General features: G+C 43.1%; 1 protein-coding gene and 1 non-coding gene across 2 annotated transcripts in view; both read left to right on the forward strand.

Annotated features, from left to right (window-relative positions):
• Positions 1–13,130, forward strand: part of LOC126156442 (uncharacterized) — a 109,602-nt gene extending 96,472 nt beyond the window's left edge. Inside the window, exon 4 of the mRNA XM_049916314.1 lies at positions 12,905–13,130. Coding sequence (XP_049772271.1) covers positions 12,905–12,994 — 90 coding nt within the window. The 3' untranslated portion in view covers positions 12,995–13,130. The remainder of the gene's footprint in view (positions 1–12,904) is intronic.
• On the forward strand, positions 6,113–6,187 carry Trnat-ugu (transfer RNA threonine (anticodon UGU)). The gene has a single exon. It is a non-coding gene; the product is annotated as a tRNA-Thr (tRNA).
• Positions 13,131–19,732: the final 6,602 nt, after the last annotated feature.

Consider the following 19,732-nt stretch of genomic DNA (forward strand, 5'->3'; position numbering starts at 1 on the left):
GTGTGGAAAACTAGCTTTTCTTCAAACGGACTGCAAATTACACACGCTACGAGGTGTGTGAGAAAAACAATGGGACTGATTTTTTATCTTCCAAAGTTTTTATTTTTTTTCGGATAACAATATTGTTCCCTTCGGAGTAATTCCCTTCGGAAGCTATACACAGGCTAGTCGTCGTTCCCACTCTTGGTAGCAGCGTGAGAAGTTTCAATGGTAGGGCCTTCAACATGTCGGTCATATTTGTTTTGAATGACCTCCAGAGACGCAAAATGATGTGTTTTTAAGACATTTTTCAATTTTGGGAAAAGGAGAAAGTCACATGAACTTAAATCAGGCTGTGCAACAACGGGAATGCCTTTTGAGGTCAAAAATTCCTTGGAAATGATCGTGCGACATGGGGTGTTGCCGTGATGCAGCATCCATTTGTCTGCAGTGTCCGGTCTCCCGGTTTCACTCGATGCACACTTTTTCTGAGCCTTTCAAGGACACCTTTCTACACTCCTGGAAATTGAAATAAGAACACCGTGAATTCATTGTCCCAGGAAGGGGAAACTTTATTGACACATTCCTGGGGTCAGATACATCACATGATCACACTGACAGAACCACAGGCACATAGACACAGGCAACAGAGCATGCACAATGTCGGCACTAGTACAGTGTATATCCACCTTTCGCAGCAATGCAGGCTGCTATTCTCCCATGGAGACGATCGTAGAGATGCTGGATGTAGTCCTGTGGAACGGCTTGCCATGCCATTTCCACCTGGCGCCTCAGTTGGACCAGCGTTCGTGCTGGACGTGCAGACCGCGTGAGACGACGCTTCATCCAGTCCCAAACATGCTCAATGGGGGACAGATCCGGAGATCTTGCTGGCCAGGGTAGTTGACTTACACCTTCTAGAGCACGTTGGGTGGCACGGCATACATGCGGACGTGCATTGTCCTGTTGGAACAGCAAGTTCCCTTGCCGGTCTAGGAATGGTAGAACGATGGGTTCGATGACGGTTTGGATGTACCGTGCACTATTCAGTGTCCCCTCGACGATCACCAGTGGTGTACGGCCAGTGTAGGAGATCGCTCCCCACACCATGATGCCGGGTGTTGGCCCTGTGTGCCCCGGTCGTATGCAGTCCTGATTGTGGCGCTCACCTGCACGGCGCCAAACACGCATACGACCATCATTGGCACCAAGGCAGAAGCGACTCTCATCGCTGAAGACGACACGTCTCCATTCGTCCCTCCATTCACGCCTGTCGCGACACCACTGGAGGCGGGTTGCACGATGTTGGGGCGTGAGCGGAAGACGGCCTAACGGTGTGCGGGACCGTAGCCCAGCTTCATGGAGACGGTTGCGAATGGTCCTCGCCGATACCCCAGGAGCAACAGTGTCCCTAATTTGCTGGGAAGTGGCGGTGCGGTCCCCTACGGCACTGCGTGGGATCCTACGGTCTTGGCGTGCATCCGTGCGTCGCTGCGGTCCGGTCCCAGGTCGACGGGCACGTGCACCTTCCGCCGACCACTGGCGACAACATCGATGTACTGTGGAGACCTCACGCCCCACGTGTTGAGCAATTCGGCGGTACGTCCACCCGGCCTCCCGCATGGTCACTATACGCCCTCGCTCAAAGTCCGTCAACTGCACATACGGTTCACGTCCACGCTGTCGCGGCATGCTACCAGTGTTAAAGACTGCGATGGAGCTCCGTATGCCACGGCAAACTGGCTGACACTGACGGCGGCGGTGCACAAATGCTGCGCAGCTAGCGCCATTCGACGGCCAACACCGCGGTTCCTGGTGTGTCCGCTGTGCCGTGCGTGTGATCATTGCTTGTACAGCCCTCTCACAGTGTCCGGAGCAAGTATGGTGGGTCTGACACACCGGTGTCAATGTGTTCTTTTTTCCATTTCCAGGAGTGTAAAACTCTTGGTATACAGTTTGGCGTGGAGGAACAATCTCACAAGACCACGCGTACATTCGACGTTTTCGTCGGTTTTTGAAGTTGAAGGTCATCTCCAACGTGTTCGCGACCTTTCAAAAGTTATTTGTGCCACCGAAAAATTTGTGCTCTTGATATGGAATTTTCCCATAACTCTGTTTTAACTTTTGAAAGGTTTTCGCAGAGACACCAAGTTCAACACAGAACGTGGCGGTATGAAGTTGCTGTAAATTCCTCTGTTCCATTTCCATAACACACAACAAAAATACAGCTTCGCTGACAGCGCTCTCAAAAATCACGTGACGGTTCTACGGAGCTGAAACTCGGACCGAGCATCTGTAAGGGATGAACACACTGATCTACACAAGCAGAACAACTCAGAGCTGCCAGGTCACTCTGAGTGTTGCCAGTCTCATCCCTATTCCACGCCCGCATCTCGTGGTCGTGCGGTAGCGTTCTCGCTTCCCACGCCCGGGTTCCCGGGTTCGATTCCCTGCGGGGTCAGGGATTTTCTCTGCCTCGTGATGGCTGGGTGTTATGTGCTGTCCTTAGGTTAGTTAGATTTAAGTAGTTCTAAGTTCTAGGGGACTGATGACCATAGATGTTAAGTCCCATAGAGCTCAGAGCCATTTTTGAACCCTATTCCACACACCTCTTATAAAATCCGACGTTAAGAAAACTAACATAATTAGGGCTTTGCATCTTCAGCCACAAAGATTTTACATCCTTACCTTCAAATATTTAACACATTAACGCATTTGGAAATTAATCAGACGTTTCAAACAGTTTTATACATGAGAGTTCGATTTATTAAAGAATCAGGTTTCTGGCGCCATTATCCGTTTCCCCTGCACTGTCCATTGTCTGAACATTTATGAATTAAATCCTTGTAGCATTTACGAAATAGTTTTCTCACGGAACAGTTCGTCTGCCGGCGTTGATGCGTAGTCATTTTCTCGGTTCACAAACCATGTAGTCCGCAGCTCATGGTCTAGTGGCTAGTGTTGCTGCCTCTGGATCACGGGGTCCAGGGTTCGATTCCCGGCCGGGTTGGGGATTTTCTCTGCCCGGGGACTGGGTATTGTCCCCATCATTTCATCATCATCATCGTCATTTGTGACAGTTGCTAGAGTGGATTGAGTTAAACATTGGACTGTGTGAAAATTGGGACTCTGTACGGCCGGTGACGACTGCGCAGTCGCCGACCTTGGTGACCGAGCGGTTCTAGGCGCTTCAGTCCGGAACCGCGCGATTGCTACGGTCGCAGGTTCGAATCCTGCCTCGGGCGTGGATGTGTGTGTCGTCATTAGGTTAGTTAGGTTTAAGTAGATCTAAGGTCTAGGGGACTGATGACCTCAGATGTTAAGTCCCATAGTGCTCAGAGCCATTTGAACCATTTGACTGCGCAGTCGAGCGCCCCACAAACCAAACATCATCATCACAAACGATGTAGCCTACTATGGCACACACGACATTCAGATGGTTTTGCTCCACCATATCAAACAAGCTATCGCCAAAACTCTGAAGCCTCTTTTCTGTGACAATACTAAAATATTTCACATTGCCCTTAAAAGAAGTCTCTTACATCTCGTTAACACACTAACGAATTTTGCTCTTCTTATCACAATCACCAATGATCTTCTCGAAACTTGTCAATATACAGGATTAAAAAAAGCAGACTGAACAAACATTTCTGATCTTCTCTGCGTTGACTAATCTCGTAATCGTTTCAGTAAGCGTGGCTTTGTCCCTCCCCATTATTTTTCACCAAAAAATAACGTATCCCACTGTACAGTGAGTTAAGCCTTTTAACACCTACCAGCATTGGTACCTGTTTTCCAATTGTTTTCGTATTATCTGTGTCGCTGATACCGTGTAGAGTGTGACGTGGCCTCGCAACGGACTCCCTGACAACCACTTCACCCTACGACGCCGGCGAAGTGCTTAGCAGTCGAAAACATTCAATATGTTGTAGCTCTTTCACTTTGCAACTGATTTAAAACTAATTAGCATCACCTCCCTCTGTCTCAGTAGGGACAGAACGTTTCTAAAGTGCGAAAAGTATACTCTTTACGAAACCTGTAATTTTTATTTCACGTTTATTAATCATAAACTCATCGTAAATGCCAGGAGAGACCAAGGGCTTATCGCAGCAGATACCAATTTATAATTGTGCAACCACTACCATCGAAATTTCAGCTTCATATTACTACATTAATAAATGAAATTTATGACATTAAAATCACTGAAAATGCATTTTTTGAATACTGATGACTTATACTGATTTTTTGTTATTGTGTTAAAGTTCAACACTCTATAAAACCCAAGCAAATCAATTTCATTAAAACAGTTTTCCGTCGCTGCCTGTGTAATAAGAAATGTGTTGATAACAGACGTATGAAAAATTACCACAGTTCAAATAATCATCTGTTGAATTAATCAATGTGTCAGAATACTACTATTACTACTACTACTACTAATAGTAGTAATAATAATAATAATGACAACAAATGTTAAAAGCAGTGAGGACAGCATCACAATCACTTAGCTGTATGGGATGGCATGTTCTTTCACGGAAACCTAGATCCTGAATAGAACCAGCAGTCCACGTATTTGCTGTTTGGATAACTACAGATTCTTACTCCCAGACGCTTTGATGGTCAGATACAGAGAGCAAACAAATTCCCTAATCTGAGGGAAAGTGTCGGAAATTTTGAATCAGTGCAACACTGAGGGAATTATATGTGATTACTTTTTTAGGCACTACGGAGAGCTTGGTCACTGCACACGACCTGTTGATCAGAAACTCCATGCTGCAACTTCTTATCTCCGTACCAGCCACATCTTTCTGATGAAATTTCCTTCCATCACTAAGACACGATACGATTCTTCCAGACTCTCGAACAACGTATTAGTATGTCATAGCGACTATATATGACGGTAGTATCTGTTCCCGAAAGAACAGTTACCGTGGATGACCATGCAGCTTTGCTAAAAATGAAATGATAATTAAATGGACACCCTAGCTGCAAGCAGGCGTTGATATACTTCATTGGGGACATGTTGAAAATGTGTGCCCCGACCGGGACTCGAACCCGGGACCTCCTGCTTACGTGGCAGACGCTCTATCCATCCTTTTTTTTTATCTCATTTTGTTCGCTTTTGTTCGTTGTATCTGCTCGGGGCGGACGTCGTAAGACGTCAATTGAGGTTCGTTGTTGATCGATTAACTCAGTTTTTTTATTACAGAGGGCACCTAACCCTCTGACCGAACACGATTAGAGACGGAGCGCAAGCTCGGGGTAGGGAAGGATTGGGAAGGGAATCGACCGTGCCCTTTCAAAGGAACCATCCCTGCATTTGCCTGAAACGATTTAGGGAAATCACGGAAAACCTCAATCAGGATGGCCGGAGACGGGATTGAACCGTCGTCCTCCCGAATGCGAGTCCAGTGTGCTAACCACTGCGCCACCTCGCTCGGTATCCATCTGACCCACCGCGGGCACAGAGGATAATGCGTCTGCAGGGACTTATCCCTTGCACGCTCCCCGTGAGATCCACATTCCCAACATGTCCACACCACTACATCCGTAGTGCGCCTAATAGATGTTTGCCCATCATACTCATTACTCGTGGCAGATTAATCTACCAAGTCCCGTACGAGTTCGGGCATAGCGTGTGCGTTCGCACAAGAAGGTCAATGGCCGGGAAGCCATATTTTTAACTATATATGACGGTAGTATCTGTTCCCGAAAGAACAGTTACCGTGGATGTAAGCAGGAGATCGCGGTTCGAGTCCCGGTCGGGGCACACATTTTCAACATGGCCCCAACAAAGTATATCAGCGCCTGCTTGCAGCTAGGGTGTCCATTTAATTATCATTTCATTTCTAGCAAAGCTGCATGGTCATCCACGGTAACTGTTCTTACGGGAACAGATACTACCGTCATATATAGTTAAAAATATGGCTTCCCGGCCATTGACCTTCTTGGGCGAACGCACACGCTATGCCCGAACTCGTACGGGACTTGGTAGATTAATCTGCCACGAGTAATGAGTATGATGGGCAAACATCTATTAGGCGCAGTACGAATGTAGTGGTGTGGACATGTTGGGAATGTGGATCTCACGGGGAGCGTGCAAGGGATAAGTCCCTGCAGACGCATTATCCTCTGTGCCCGCGGTGGCTCAGATGGATAGAGCGTCTGCCATGTAAGCAGGAGATCCCGGGTTCGAGTCCCGGTCGGGGCACACATTTTCAATATGTCCCCAATGAAGTATATCAACGCCTGCTTGCAGCTAGGGTGTCCATTTAATTATCATTTCATGTCATAGCGACCTCGGCTACGGAGCCGAAAGTATTAAGTAAATTTCCAATCTGAAATTTCTGTATCTGAATTTGTATAATCAATGAAGATAAAATGTATCATTGTTAAATATAAGGGGCGTTCAAAAAGAAACGAGCTGGAGGCATAATTACAGAAACCAGTTCCCGTATGTTAGAAGTATTGACCCTGGCTGTTGAGACACTTGTCTCACTGTGATACAAGGCGGTGAATGGCTGTCTCATAAAATTCCCGTGGCTGCGATGTTAACCATTTCCGCACGTACAGCTGGACGTTGTCGTCCGAAGTGAATAGTTTGCCCCTCAGAGCCTTTTTAATGGGACCAAAAATGGCGAAATTGTCGTGGAGCAGAATGACCCCACAGGTGAGATTGCCTGGTCGTTTTGATTTGGTCGCTTGGCGAAGTGTGGTCAACGTTTGCGAGTAACGCTGGGCAGTCACTGTTGTCCCGTGCTGCAGGAAGTGAATCAGAAGGGGGCCATCTTGGTCAAAGAAGTACCTCAGCATAACCTTTCGTGCACTGGTGTGGACGACGACGTCCAGCTGTACGTGCGGAACTGGCTAACATCGCAGCCCCGGGAATTTTATGAGACAGCCATTCACCGCCTTGTGTCACAGTGGGACAAGTGTCTCAACAGTCAGGGTCAATACTTGTAACATACAGGTACTGGTTTCTGTAATTATGACTCCGGCTCGTTTCTTTTTGAACGCCCCTTCTACTGTTCTTGATACTGTCTGTCGACAATTTTTCGCTTTCTGTTATTTTTACACATGTGGTCTTCAGTCAGAATTTTTTTTTAACTTTAATCGAAAGCTTTTGGTACATGACATCCAAAATCTCGTCAAACTTGAAGCCCCAGTTGCCACGGAGAGAGACCGTGATCAACACTAACGTATCGCAGAATTTCTGCCTTGACGTTATTCCAGAAACATGAGCTACGAACCAGACTTGAATTTCTGAGAAAACAGTCGGCAGATGTCGCACTGTATAATTCCCAAAAGTATGTTTATGTTTTGGTACCGGCGGTGGAAGAGGAAGGCATAACACGACTGGCGACGTAGTGCTTTTGTTTGTGACAATGGCGATAGAAAGACAGTGTAATGTAAATACAGTGTGTTCTAAGTAAGACTCCCGAAACCTGTCGCCCTTTTGCGTCTGTTAATACCGAGAAAGCCTGCGTCACTTTCGCGAGACTGTATCTCAGACACGCCATCAGTTCCAAAACATGATTTTCGGGACTGTTCAGCGGACACCTGCAGCAGCTAACTGCGTGACGTCAAATTGCTGATCAGGTGTGCATGTTATTCGTAAACAAGGTGTCCCGCACGCAATAGAACTGTTTGCATAAGTGCTGCCATTCACGCCTTGTCCTCACCTACCGATGCTCACAGTTGACTTTGTCCCCTCTTCGAGTCTACGAAAGCTATTGCAACCACACGCTAATATTCTAAAGCTGTGCGCTATACAAGTAGCATGCGCGTGATTTCTCGTTAACCTTTTGGTAGTGTTAACGGTCACCCATCTGTCAGAAAGTTAACCAAATCGGCCTAAAGGTCTTATTGAAGAGAAATGGGCTCTTCACCTTCATCCACAGTATAAAAACAGTAACAGCTCCTTACTACGAGGACGTGCAGAAAAGCAATGCCTCCAATTGTTTTATGTGATAACTCTCAAGGCTTTTGAGTGAAACAAACGTTATTAATATTCTAAATCTGTATTATTCGTGTCTATATATTTGCACCTTTCTGCCGCTAGAGGGCTCCGAATTGTAGCGTGTAACTATGTCGGTGCACGAGAAACAATGTGCTGTGATCGAGTTTCGAATTCAAAGACTTAGTCCACACATGGAGCACCCTTTCCTTCAGTATTGTAATGCCAGGACACACAGGAGCGCTGTGACATCTGCAGCATTCCCACGCCTTGTATTCACTGTTATCGATCATCCTCTGTACATTCTCGATGTGGCCCCATCCGATTTTCACCTTCTCCAAAAGTGTAAAGGAAAAGTTGGAATTCTGAGAGAGCAATTTTGGATGAATGTGTTGTTGTGACCGTAGAAAATTTTAGTTTTTATTCTTGCTTTTGAGACCATAATAAGAGTCCAGGCTCCATAGGCAAACAGCCAGTCGACATTAAGAAATAGTCCACCAGGACGTAGGGACAAGATAAGCGACGGAGGCTGCCAAGTATGGCTTGTTGATCAAATTCCTTAGTGTTTGACTTCCTGTCAGAGGAAGCAGCTTGAATCAAACTTGCGCAATGGAAGACGCAAACACCAGGGCGATAATACAGCAAGAGAGAGTCTTCACTTAAAACTTCCGGGCTGATAGGCCGTGGTCGAAGTATAAAACTCTCTCCTGACGTTTCGTCTCCGACTGCGGGAGACATCCTCGGAGGTAAAGCGGCGAACTGCAGTACCTCCGAGGATGTCTCCCGCAGTCGGAGACGAAACGTCAGGAGAGAGTTTTATACTTCGACCACGGCCTATCAGCCCGGAAGTTCTAAGTGAAGACAATACCGGCCGTGAAACCTTACATTGTATGAGCAAGAGAGAGTGTCAGTCACGTGCGGAAAAAACTCGTGTGGAACCAAATTGAGTTGTGTGCAGCTAGAAACGAAGGTGTCGTGTGGAACCGAAGGCATTCTTGCGCAAGCCGACCAATTAGAAACGATAGTGTCGTGTGGAACCATAGGCATTCTTGTGCAACCCGATCACTTAGAAATGAAAGGGTCGTGTGAAACAAATTAACTCGTGTGCACCCAAGTACATGAGAAACTAAATAAAAGGTCGGGGAGCGGAATAGCTAGAAGCAGAGATTCAGATGCAAACTCAGAGCCAGTGCCGGCAGTTTGGAGATTCCGCAGCGAGACGCCAGTGGGTCCGAGTAGGCCCATAGCAGCCGATACAGCTGATAAAGACTTCAACTACGAGAAGACGGTGATAGACTCTGGTGGACACTCAGGAACTGCAGGTCAAGTAGGATTTTTAGAGTTTCATTGGAATAGAGTTGAACAGAGGCTGTCAGTCTTTGTCTCAATTACTTAGCGAGATTTCAGAGCTAATCAAGAACAAGTGATTGCTTTGTACTTGTTTCTTATATGTACTGGCAATTAGCTTTGGAGTAGCAAGTCCAAATAAATAGACTGAATCTTACTAAGGGGTTTATGGTCCAACACCTCACATAAGTATAGGTGAGAATAAACTTGATAGAAACTAACCAATATTTTCTGCCTATTGCAATTCTGTAACCTATTTTCAGGAAACTTATTTGCTTTGATTCTCTCCCTCTCATCTCCAATATAAAGGTTGACAGCAATTTATAACTAACCCATTGTCGTTAACGTCCCGATTGCGTTGCGCAGTTCGCACTTACTTCATTCTTTGTATAGTGAGGCTGTGCCGAGACGCGACAGTGTGGGATGTTCAAAGACCTAATCTACCAACCTTAATTTACTTTGATAGTGACGAAGCGATACTAGCACAGGTGAGGTTGTGGCTCTGTAACAAACTCAAACATTCCACAGTGACGGTATCCACAAACAGGTCTCTAGTTTGGAGAAATGGATTCGTCACTAGAGTGACCTCGTTGAGAAATAAATATTTTGAAATGGAGAGTAAAGATTATCTTACTAACGTTTTTTTTTTAAAAAAAAAGCTTCAAGAATTTTAACACTAAAAATTCGGGGTCATTAATTTTCAGCGCGCCTTCGTAGATCATAAATTTTTATCTTATGGAGTGCAAGGAATACATGCGTCACTGATTTGAATCGAGATGTACAATATTAAATAAGAATGAACGAAACATAATCACAACCTTCTACACAAATTTCCCTGTCTTCAACTGAAGTAAGCCCACTCGCCCGCATAGCCCGCACAGACGAGGGCCGGTGTGCTGGCTAAGCTGGATGCGGTTTTTAGGTGGTTCCCCACTTCCGAGTAGGTGAATACTGGGCTGGTATCCATATCCCTCCTCTGTTACATGATTCGAAAACGCTTCGAAAATGTTCTCTACTTTCACATGTGATAACACTGGACGCAGACAGATGAGGTCCAAATGTGGGCAGAGGGGGAAGAGATAGCGACAGCCAGAGGCCACCCCGTATTACTGGCATTGCCAGATCCAAAGGTGCTGACCCCGTAGAAATACTGGATAAGGGTGATGGTAAAGATGAAGAAGAAGAAACTAATATAAGTGCAAGGCTCTTAGTGGGACGGAACCTGTAAAATGAGAACGAATTCGTTACAGAAATAATTTCTTCAACAGTTATTGCGTACAAAGTGGAAAAGATGGAAAACTGAGAGAGCAATTTTGGATGAATGTAGGGAATATGCAAAAACCTAATCAACCAAGCTCCTTGATAGCTGCTTTTGTCGAGCTACCGCTGTGCATTACGTTGCTGCAGCACATTTATCTTTCTTTTTTGTTCTGCTGCTGCTGCTGCTGCTGCGCATCATTTAAGTAAAACTTAAGGAAAGCAGTTACTCTGAAAAAAAAATTGTGATGCGCGGAAGTTTTTTTTTTTTTTTTTAACACGCCAGAGGCACTGCAAAATCGCCACCCCCGGTGGTACTGTGATGCTTGTAGATTTGGGCGCAGAACCCACGCCCCTCGCGTTTAGCCTCTAGTACCAACCGAAAAGAGAAGAAATAGCCATTAAATGCCAACAGCTTAAGTAAATCCATTTACAAAGCTAGGAGAAAATTTCTGCTGAAATTACCTACTCGTACTCAGGAAGTTCATGTTGTAATGAATAGATTAACTGTGAAAAGTGCAGATGGTGCAGATTTGTTATTACATACTGATGCTGATAAAGACATTTTACTATTGTGTGTAGCTGAAAACCTTACTGTACCTATACAGTGAAGCGCCATAGAGACTGGAATAGGCAGGCGTATTCAAATACAGAGATACACTACTGGCCATTAAAATTGCTACACCGCGAAGATGACGTGCTACAGACGCGAAATTTAACCGACAGGAAGACGATGCTGTGATATGGAAATGATTAGCTTTTCAGAGCATTCACACGAGGTGCTGACATGAGGAGAGTTTCCAACCGATTTCTCATACACAAACGGCAGCTGGCCGCCGTTGCCTGGTGAAACGTTGTGATGCCTCGTGTAAGGAGGAGAAATGCGTACCATCACGTTTCCGACTTTGACAAAGGTCGGATTGTAGCCTATCGCAGTTGCGGTTTATCGTATCTCGACATTGCTGCTCGCGTTGGTCGAGATCCAATGACTGTTACCAGAATATGGAATCGGTGAGTTCGCAGGGTAATTCGGAACGCCGTGCTGGATCCCAACGGCCTCGTATCACTAGCAGTTGAGGTGACAGGCATCTTATCCGCATGGCTGTAACGGATCGTACAGCCACGTCTCGATCCCTGAGTCAACAGATGGGGACGTTTGCAAGACAACAACCATCTGCGCGAACAGTTCGACGACGTTTGCAGCAGCATGGACTATCAGCTCGGAGACCATGGCTGCGGTTACCCTTGACGCTGCATCACAGACAGGAGCGCCTGCGATGGTGTACTCAACGACGAACCTGGGTGCACGAATGGCAAAACGTCGTTTTTTCGGATGAATCCAGGTTCTGTTTACAGAATCATGACGGTCACATCCGTGTTTGGCGACATCGCAGTGAGCGCACATTGGAAGCGTGTATTCGTCATCGCGCCACTGGCGTATCACTCGGCGTGATGGTATGGGGTGTCATTGGTTACACGTCTCGGTCACCTCTTGTTCTCATTGACGGCACTTTGAACAGTGGACGTTACATTTCAGATGTGTTACGACCCATGGCTTTACCCTTCATTCGATCCCTGCGAAACCCTACATTTCAGCGGGATAATGCACGACCGCATGTTGCAGGTCCTGTACGAGCCTGTCTGGATACAGAAAATGTTCGACTGCTGCCCTGGCCAGCACATTCTCCAGATCTCTCACCAATTTAAAACGTCTGGTCAATGGAGGCCGAGCAACTGGCTCGTCACAATACGCCAGTCACTACTCTTGATGAACTGTGTTATCGTGTTGAAGCTTCATGGGCAGCTGTACCTGTACATTCCATCGAAGCTCTGTTTGACTCAGTACCCAGACGTACGAAGGCCGTTATTACGGTCAGAGGTGGTTGTTCTGGGTACTGATTTCTCAGGATATGTGCACCCAAATTTCGTGAAAATGTAATCACATGTCAGTTCTAGTATAATATATTCGTCCAATTAATACCCGTTTATCATCTGCATTTCTTCTTGGTGTAGCCATTTTTAATGGCCAGTAGTGTAGTTATAAACTGTATACACAAATCTTCTTTGTGAACCTATTTGTGAAAACTGCATCAGAGTCCGTACAGTAGTTCCTGACATTAGCCCAAATATACAAACAGCTGGTAGCTTTAATTTAGTATGTAAAGGAAGATGCAAGACAGATACAATCCCTATAGCATAAAGTAAACCTTCTATTGTGACTGTTGTCAGCACTTTAAGAGCTTAACTTACAGAACATTTGATTCTCCATGCTGTTCACTCAATGCATATTTGTATGGCAGTTAGGAAGTATTACAAATACGTGTATCAACGCAGTAAGTACGATGCTAAGTTTTGATTTATTTTCAGGTGGAAGGTAGCCTGGTTTGGGAGATGTATAATGAAGTGCAACACAAGATCATATGCTACAAGGTCGAAGTCAAGATTTTTTGGCCGTAGGAGATGTCAGCCGATCCGTGAACAAGACTGCTGAATTAACGTCAACTTTCATTGTTGGAAGAAAGACAAAAGATACTCTTTCAATGAGAATGTTTTAAGATTACTCCCTTGATAAATAAATTAATCTTGCATTGCATTCCTGGTTATAGCCTCATTGTAAGTGTTTTCTGTTGAATGTTCGTTTCCTATTTATTTATTGCAAGTTTTTTGTGTGTAACACATTTTTATTGTATATATGTTGATACACAACCATTTACATGTAAATAAAGTATTAGTGATATGTTAAGTGAATATAATTCTTAATGTAGCGCAACTACTACATTTTCCACTCAATAGACAAATTCTGTCATTCACGCTTGTAGTAATCCTACCTAAAATCATATATTTTCTTACAGCTGATGAGGTATGCTGGTCTAATTCGAATATGATTGCTAGCAAGCACGTAGGTTTTTACACAGAGAAGAACAGATGTGAGCATTCGCGCTGTTCTTCAAGAATTTTTCCATCGTTAAATTATATGAACAGCATTTCCCACCATTCCAACTGTAAAAATTCTGCTCTGGATTATGGCACGATAGTGTCTCAAACCTCCTCCGCATACAGCTAAGTGCCTGAGAACTTCCTCCCATGGTTGTTATAGCAAAGCATCAGATTTCTTTCCCTACTGTCAGCTTTGATTGATTAGAGATACATATAAAATAGGGCACAACGGATCATTGAAAGTCTGGAGGAATCATAGAACCTGTTGAATGGAATCAAAAAATTATTGAGGAGCAACAGAAATGAGATTACCGATAAACTTAACATCAAAACTGGAGATAGCGAAGAGCCGGAATGAACGAATTCTGTTACCTTGGAAGCAAAATAGCACATGAGGACGAAACAAGTACCTGAAAAGCAGACTAGCGCAGGCAAAGAACGAATTATTGGCCAAAAGACGTCAACTACTATCAAACACTGTTCTTATTTTCAGGAAGAGTTTTTTTAAACATTGTCTGTTTGGAGAACAGCATCCATTATGGAGTGTGGGAAAATAGGCGAAGAACAGAATCGAAGCGTTTGAGAAATGGTACTCTAGAAAGACGTTGAAAATTAGGTAGATGTAAGACAAGAAATATTAAGGTTCTCCACGAAATCGTTGAGGAAAGGGACACGTGGAAAACACCGACGACAAGAAGGGATAAATAAGGTGATGCGACACGTGTAAAGGTATTAGAAAGTAGCTTCCATGGCACCAGCGTAAAAAATGTGGAGAAGACAGAGAAAACAGCCCACTAATAGTCGAAGATGTTGAGTAAAACTACTACTCTGAGATGAAGAGTTTGGCACAGGAGAGGAAGTACACTCATGCTCGTAAATTAAAGGTAATTGCAGAATGTGGTGCCACTCAACGTGGCACTACACAAAACTGGCGCTAGTGGCATTGCATGGGGGCTTAATTAAAATATAAAATGCAAATATTTTTTAGTAGCTGTATGTCCGATTACGCAATTCTCGTAAACGGCTGGCCCTGACTAGTATTAGTACGCAATCTGACTGCATGGAACAACAACAAAGAATGAAATGAAAATTTTCGTTAATATTATTAATTAATTAAGTCCCCAGCAACTATAAAACCTACTAAACCAAAGCACAAGTGTAATTGTTCTGTGTGTGGGAGTGTGACTCAACGTACACATCTGGCACGGTTCTTCTCCAACAAGACAAGAATTTTTAAATACCAATTATACTGACGTGATAAAAGAAAATTAGAAATACTATAATTGCGTAAGGAAAGCAGAATTACACTCTAATACAAGAACACAAGCCAGATGCTTTGTTGACTGAACCTGTAATGATGCATTATATGAGACACAGAAATAATAAAAAGAAAAAAACAGGGAATTTGTTACCTTCATATATATTGACGAAAAGCACTCTGATCATTACAATCTCTCCATTAGAACAAAATCTGCTATCTCTCCCATCAATCAACTGCATCAAACATGGAACAAACACTCACTACTACCACATCTACACTCCGACTTCACGACAAACAGTGTCCACCACAACTTCTCGGCAAGAACTGCCTGCCGCTACTTCTCAATAATCACTGCCAGTGGAAGCGGCGGAACAAAACTCTCTGGCGCGATCTCTGGCGCTGTGGCTCAGTGTAGCCACCTTTCATATGCCCTTCCTCCACGGGCTAGAATTTGATGGTATTTTTGCCAGCATTGGTGGTGAAAATACCACCAAATTCGTCAAAAAATACAGACAAAAATAAAAGATAATATTAATACGTAAATATTATATAACTAGATAAAATTTTGGCTTTGCACTGACCTTTCAATAGCCTAATATATAAAATACAGTAAGCAATACAAATTCTTTCATACATATGACTTTACATAATAGTTTACACAAATATCATGTGGTTAAACAATTCAATCGATAGCGTCAGCAATGACAAATATGTGCAGGTAAGAGTCTCATAACTTTTCACAAACAGTAATACACAAAAAATCAGTTTATACAAATATCCACATAAAATGCTTTCACAACAAGTAGTTGACAGTTCCAGCAGTAGCACCCAGCAATGTTGAATAGGTGCTACAGCAACAAGTGACATCATCTCAGTAGAAGCAGTCCATCAGTGGCACCCATCATTGTGGAATAGGTGCAGACACCAACAGGTGACATCATTTCAGCAGAAGCAGTTCATCAGTGGCACCCAGCATTGTGGAACAGGTGCTACCGCAACAAGTGACATCATCTCAGTAGAAGCAGTCCATCAGTGGCACCCAGCATTGTGGAACAGGTGCAGACACCATCAGGTGACATCATTTCAGTAGAAGCAGTCCATCAGTGGCACCCAGCAATGTGGAACAGGTGCAGACTCCAACAGGTGACATCATTTTAGTAGAAGCAGTCCATCAGTGGCACCCAGCATTGTGGAACAGGTGCAGACACCATCAGGTGACATCATTTCAGCAGAAGCAGTTCATCAGTGGCACCCAGCATTGTGGAACAGGTGCAGACACCATCAGGTGACATCATTTCAGTAGAAGCAGTTCCATCTGTGGCACCCAGCAATGTTGAAGAGGTACACACAGCAACAAGTCACATTTCTCAGTAGAAGCAGTTCATCAGTGGCACCCAGCATTGTGGAACAGGTAGAGACAGCATCAGGTGACATCATTTCACCAGAAGCAGTTCATCAGTGGCATCCAGCAATGTTGAGTAGGTGCAGACACCATCAGGTGACATCATTTCAGTAGAAGCAGTTCCATCAGTGGCACCCAGCAATGTTGAGCAGGTGCAGACAGCAAGAAGTAACATCATTTCAGTAGAAACAGTTCCATCTGTGGCACCCAGCAATGTTGAAGAGGTACACACAGCAACAAGTCACATTTCTCAGTAGAAGCAGTTCATCAGTGGCACCCAGTAGTGTTGAGCAGGTGCAGAAAGCAGTCCATAATATTCACTATCACTGATCACACTGTTCATCAGAGTTTATAAGCAGAAATTAAACATGTCCTAGTGGCACCAATCATGTAGAAAAAGTACAAGTAACAGTCCATAATATTCACTATCACTGATCACACTGTTCATCAGAGTTTATAAGCAGAAATCAAACACGTCCTAGTGGCACCAATCATGTAGAAAAAGTACAAGTAACAGTTCATAATATTCACTATCATTAATCATACTGATCATCAGAGTTTATAAGCAGAAAGTAAACATGTCCTAGTGGCACCAATCATGTAGAAAAAGTACAAGTAACAGTTCATAATATTCACCATCACTAATCAGACAGTTCAAGCATGAACAATAGTTTGAATACACATACAAATGCTTTTACACTAAACATACAAATCATAACAAACACACAAATGATGTCAGATAATTGTCATATTACTATTACAAATACTCAAATATCAGTAAACCTATAATATTTATGAGTGTCAGTGCAAGCCACTACAAACAAATAAAATAATATTTAGGAGATAGGTGGGTAGGATTAGGAAAGGAAAACACACAAAACACACTCACTCATCTTTCATCCACATTAAGTACTACTGTGTAATTGAATAGTGTTAACTGTGTAAATGGAATTCTGTCCAAAATTTTATGTTCATCATGTGTATCAAGTAGTAGTGGCAGCAATGTGTAACAGTCAATAATAGTTAGTCAACGTCATAGTCATCATGTCAAGACCAATGTTTGCCAAGCCAAATCAAAATGTACGGTTGCTGAACAACTGTCAGTGAGCCAAGATATGCAAATGCTTCCTCTCTCCAAAAAAAAAAGTACATACTGCTTAGTGATTTAACAAAGTGTGTGTAGACAATCTTCCTTCCATTTTAGTGTTCTAGTCTGCTATCTTCATCCTCCTTGTTCCATATAGACCAACAAAAAAAAAAAAATATGCTCCTCACTTACTTTACCTCTTATACACGAAAACTCCAATCAACTTCATATAATCTCAATACCTCAATAATACCTCTTCAATACGTCGATACATATAAACCTTATTGCCAGTATCATTTCACTTCCATAACAACTCTTTCCTCTAGTCAGTCTCCTCGAATAAGTACAGATAAAATCCTAATGCAAACCTCATCATCCCATACAATCCGAAGACACACTGTCAACACACAACCTCTGTGTAATCCATCTGACCAAAATCTTCTACTCATTATGAATTATAAACAAAGAACGCATACATGACCTCTAACAGACTTAGTTCGAATAACTCTCAGTAATTAAGTACGATTACGGAGTGTGAATGATCATAATATTTCACAGTGTGTACAACACTTCAAGAAATATGGCAAACAGAAGCAAACATGTGGAGTATTTCTTGTGTCAAGTGTCACTTCCTATTTCAGTTGCTCACGAAAAATGCAGTGTAATAACTGTCAATGGTCTAAACCTAGTTTTGGTATGTCATATCGTTAGCTTCCTTCCTACTGGCATACATTTATACAGCTTTCATAAAACCTCCAGCTCATGTGACTTCTATGAAGTTTCTTGTACTAATGTCGTTCGTCGAATTACAGCAGTTCATTTTCTTATCTTAAAAATGTAAGGCACTGAGCGTAAGCAAAGCAAGCAATAGCGAGTAAATATACCAGTAGTGAACAGAATGTCAACAAGTGGATGCAGCACAATTCTTACAATGAGGCTCTGCCAAGCAAACAATCTGTAACTAATACCATAGTGTAACTTAAACTCTATGTTCATTCACAGTATATCAGCATTTCTATTTACCAAATTAAAGAGTAGTTGTGACGACAAACAGAGATGTATAAATATGCAATCCATACGCATAGCAGCAAACATATATCTTACGTACTAAACAGGTCGTTAGCATCGTATAGCGTAAGCAAATAAATGTTCATATGTAATCTTAATAAATAAACATGAAGGCGCAAACAGATAAATCACAAAGTATAACTTACATACCTAACCACATCAGCACAATTAATCAGGTGACAATTATAATTTAAATAAATAGGCACAGCAGGCACATAATTAAAAAATATGACATCAGTGAAAAAGCAGTGCAGCCAAGCGATGCATAATATACACAAGTTACAACTCAGTTCATTAATAATCATTGTCAAAATCAGTTAACGTACGCAAGCACGTCGCTTCACAAGTAAATTCATAGAACATGAAATTTAGCACAAAGTATGAATCACGTAATCGCGAGCAGCAAATTACGTCTAAAGTACGTACCTAAGTGGAAATATGTTACCTGAAAATAAACTCAATTAACAGTTACCTTTTTTTTAGTTTATTAGTTTCTTCTTGGAAATTACATTCTTCCTGAAAATTTCTCGATGGCAAGTCGTCTTAACGTCGGACACGCACAGAATTTACCTGAAGTTCTTAGATATTTTATAGAACCGTATCCTGAAAAATACTGAATGTTAATAACATAATTCATCAAGTCATTATAGCTTTATACTGATTTTATTCGGAGAAAGACTGTGTATTTGTTTAAGGCTGTCAGTGCATTCGCACCGAGCGCTCGACCAGCTGTAGGCGCGTGACGTAGGAAGCCATTGTTTGCGGTCAACGACTGCCCTGTGCGGCGCGCAGACTTGACTGTTGCTTTGAGTATATGCCGCCGCCAAAACACAGCGCGGTATCCTTGTACTCTCTGCGTGTTTACGTAAACTGTTGGTTTCTCGAAAGTACGTCATTCTACAAAAATTTTTCAAAAGTATATCATTCCACAAAAATTTTAACGTTAGATATATGATGTATTCCCTTAGAGTGTCGTGATTTAAGAGTTTCTGCTTCTACAGTGTTATCATGAATAATTTTGCGAATTCTATATGGGCCGTTATAAAGCAGAAAAAATTTGCGACACAAGCCTTTTCCTTTGTGAGACAAACGATGAGACTTAATTAACACCTTCTGACCAACTGACAAGATTTTTGAACGACCAGGACGCTTTGCTGATTTCACTCTTCTAGCAGCCGCAGATGCAATATTTTGTAGAGGCAGGTTGACAACTTCAGAATGCCGCAGTTTCCGTGAAGGCGGAAAAGGAACGATTTCAGAAATGCGATTTGTCGGTGCTTTGTTTTTTAATATCAGTATAGGCGGTAAAGAAGTTGAGTCATTAGGAAGTTCATTCAGAATATTTTGAAAAATATGAAGATACTGATCCCACGTTCTGTGATTCTGATGACAATAAAGACGACACAATTTATTGATTTCCTTCATCCATCTCTCTGAAGC

Source organism: Schistocerca cancellata, chromosome 1, assembly GCF_023864275.1.
Source record: "Schistocerca cancellata isolate TAMUIC-IGC-003103 chromosome 1, iqSchCanc2.1, whole genome shotgun sequence".
NCBI classification, from domain to species: domain Eukaryota; kingdom Metazoa; phylum Arthropoda; class Insecta; order Orthoptera; family Acrididae; genus Schistocerca; species Schistocerca cancellata.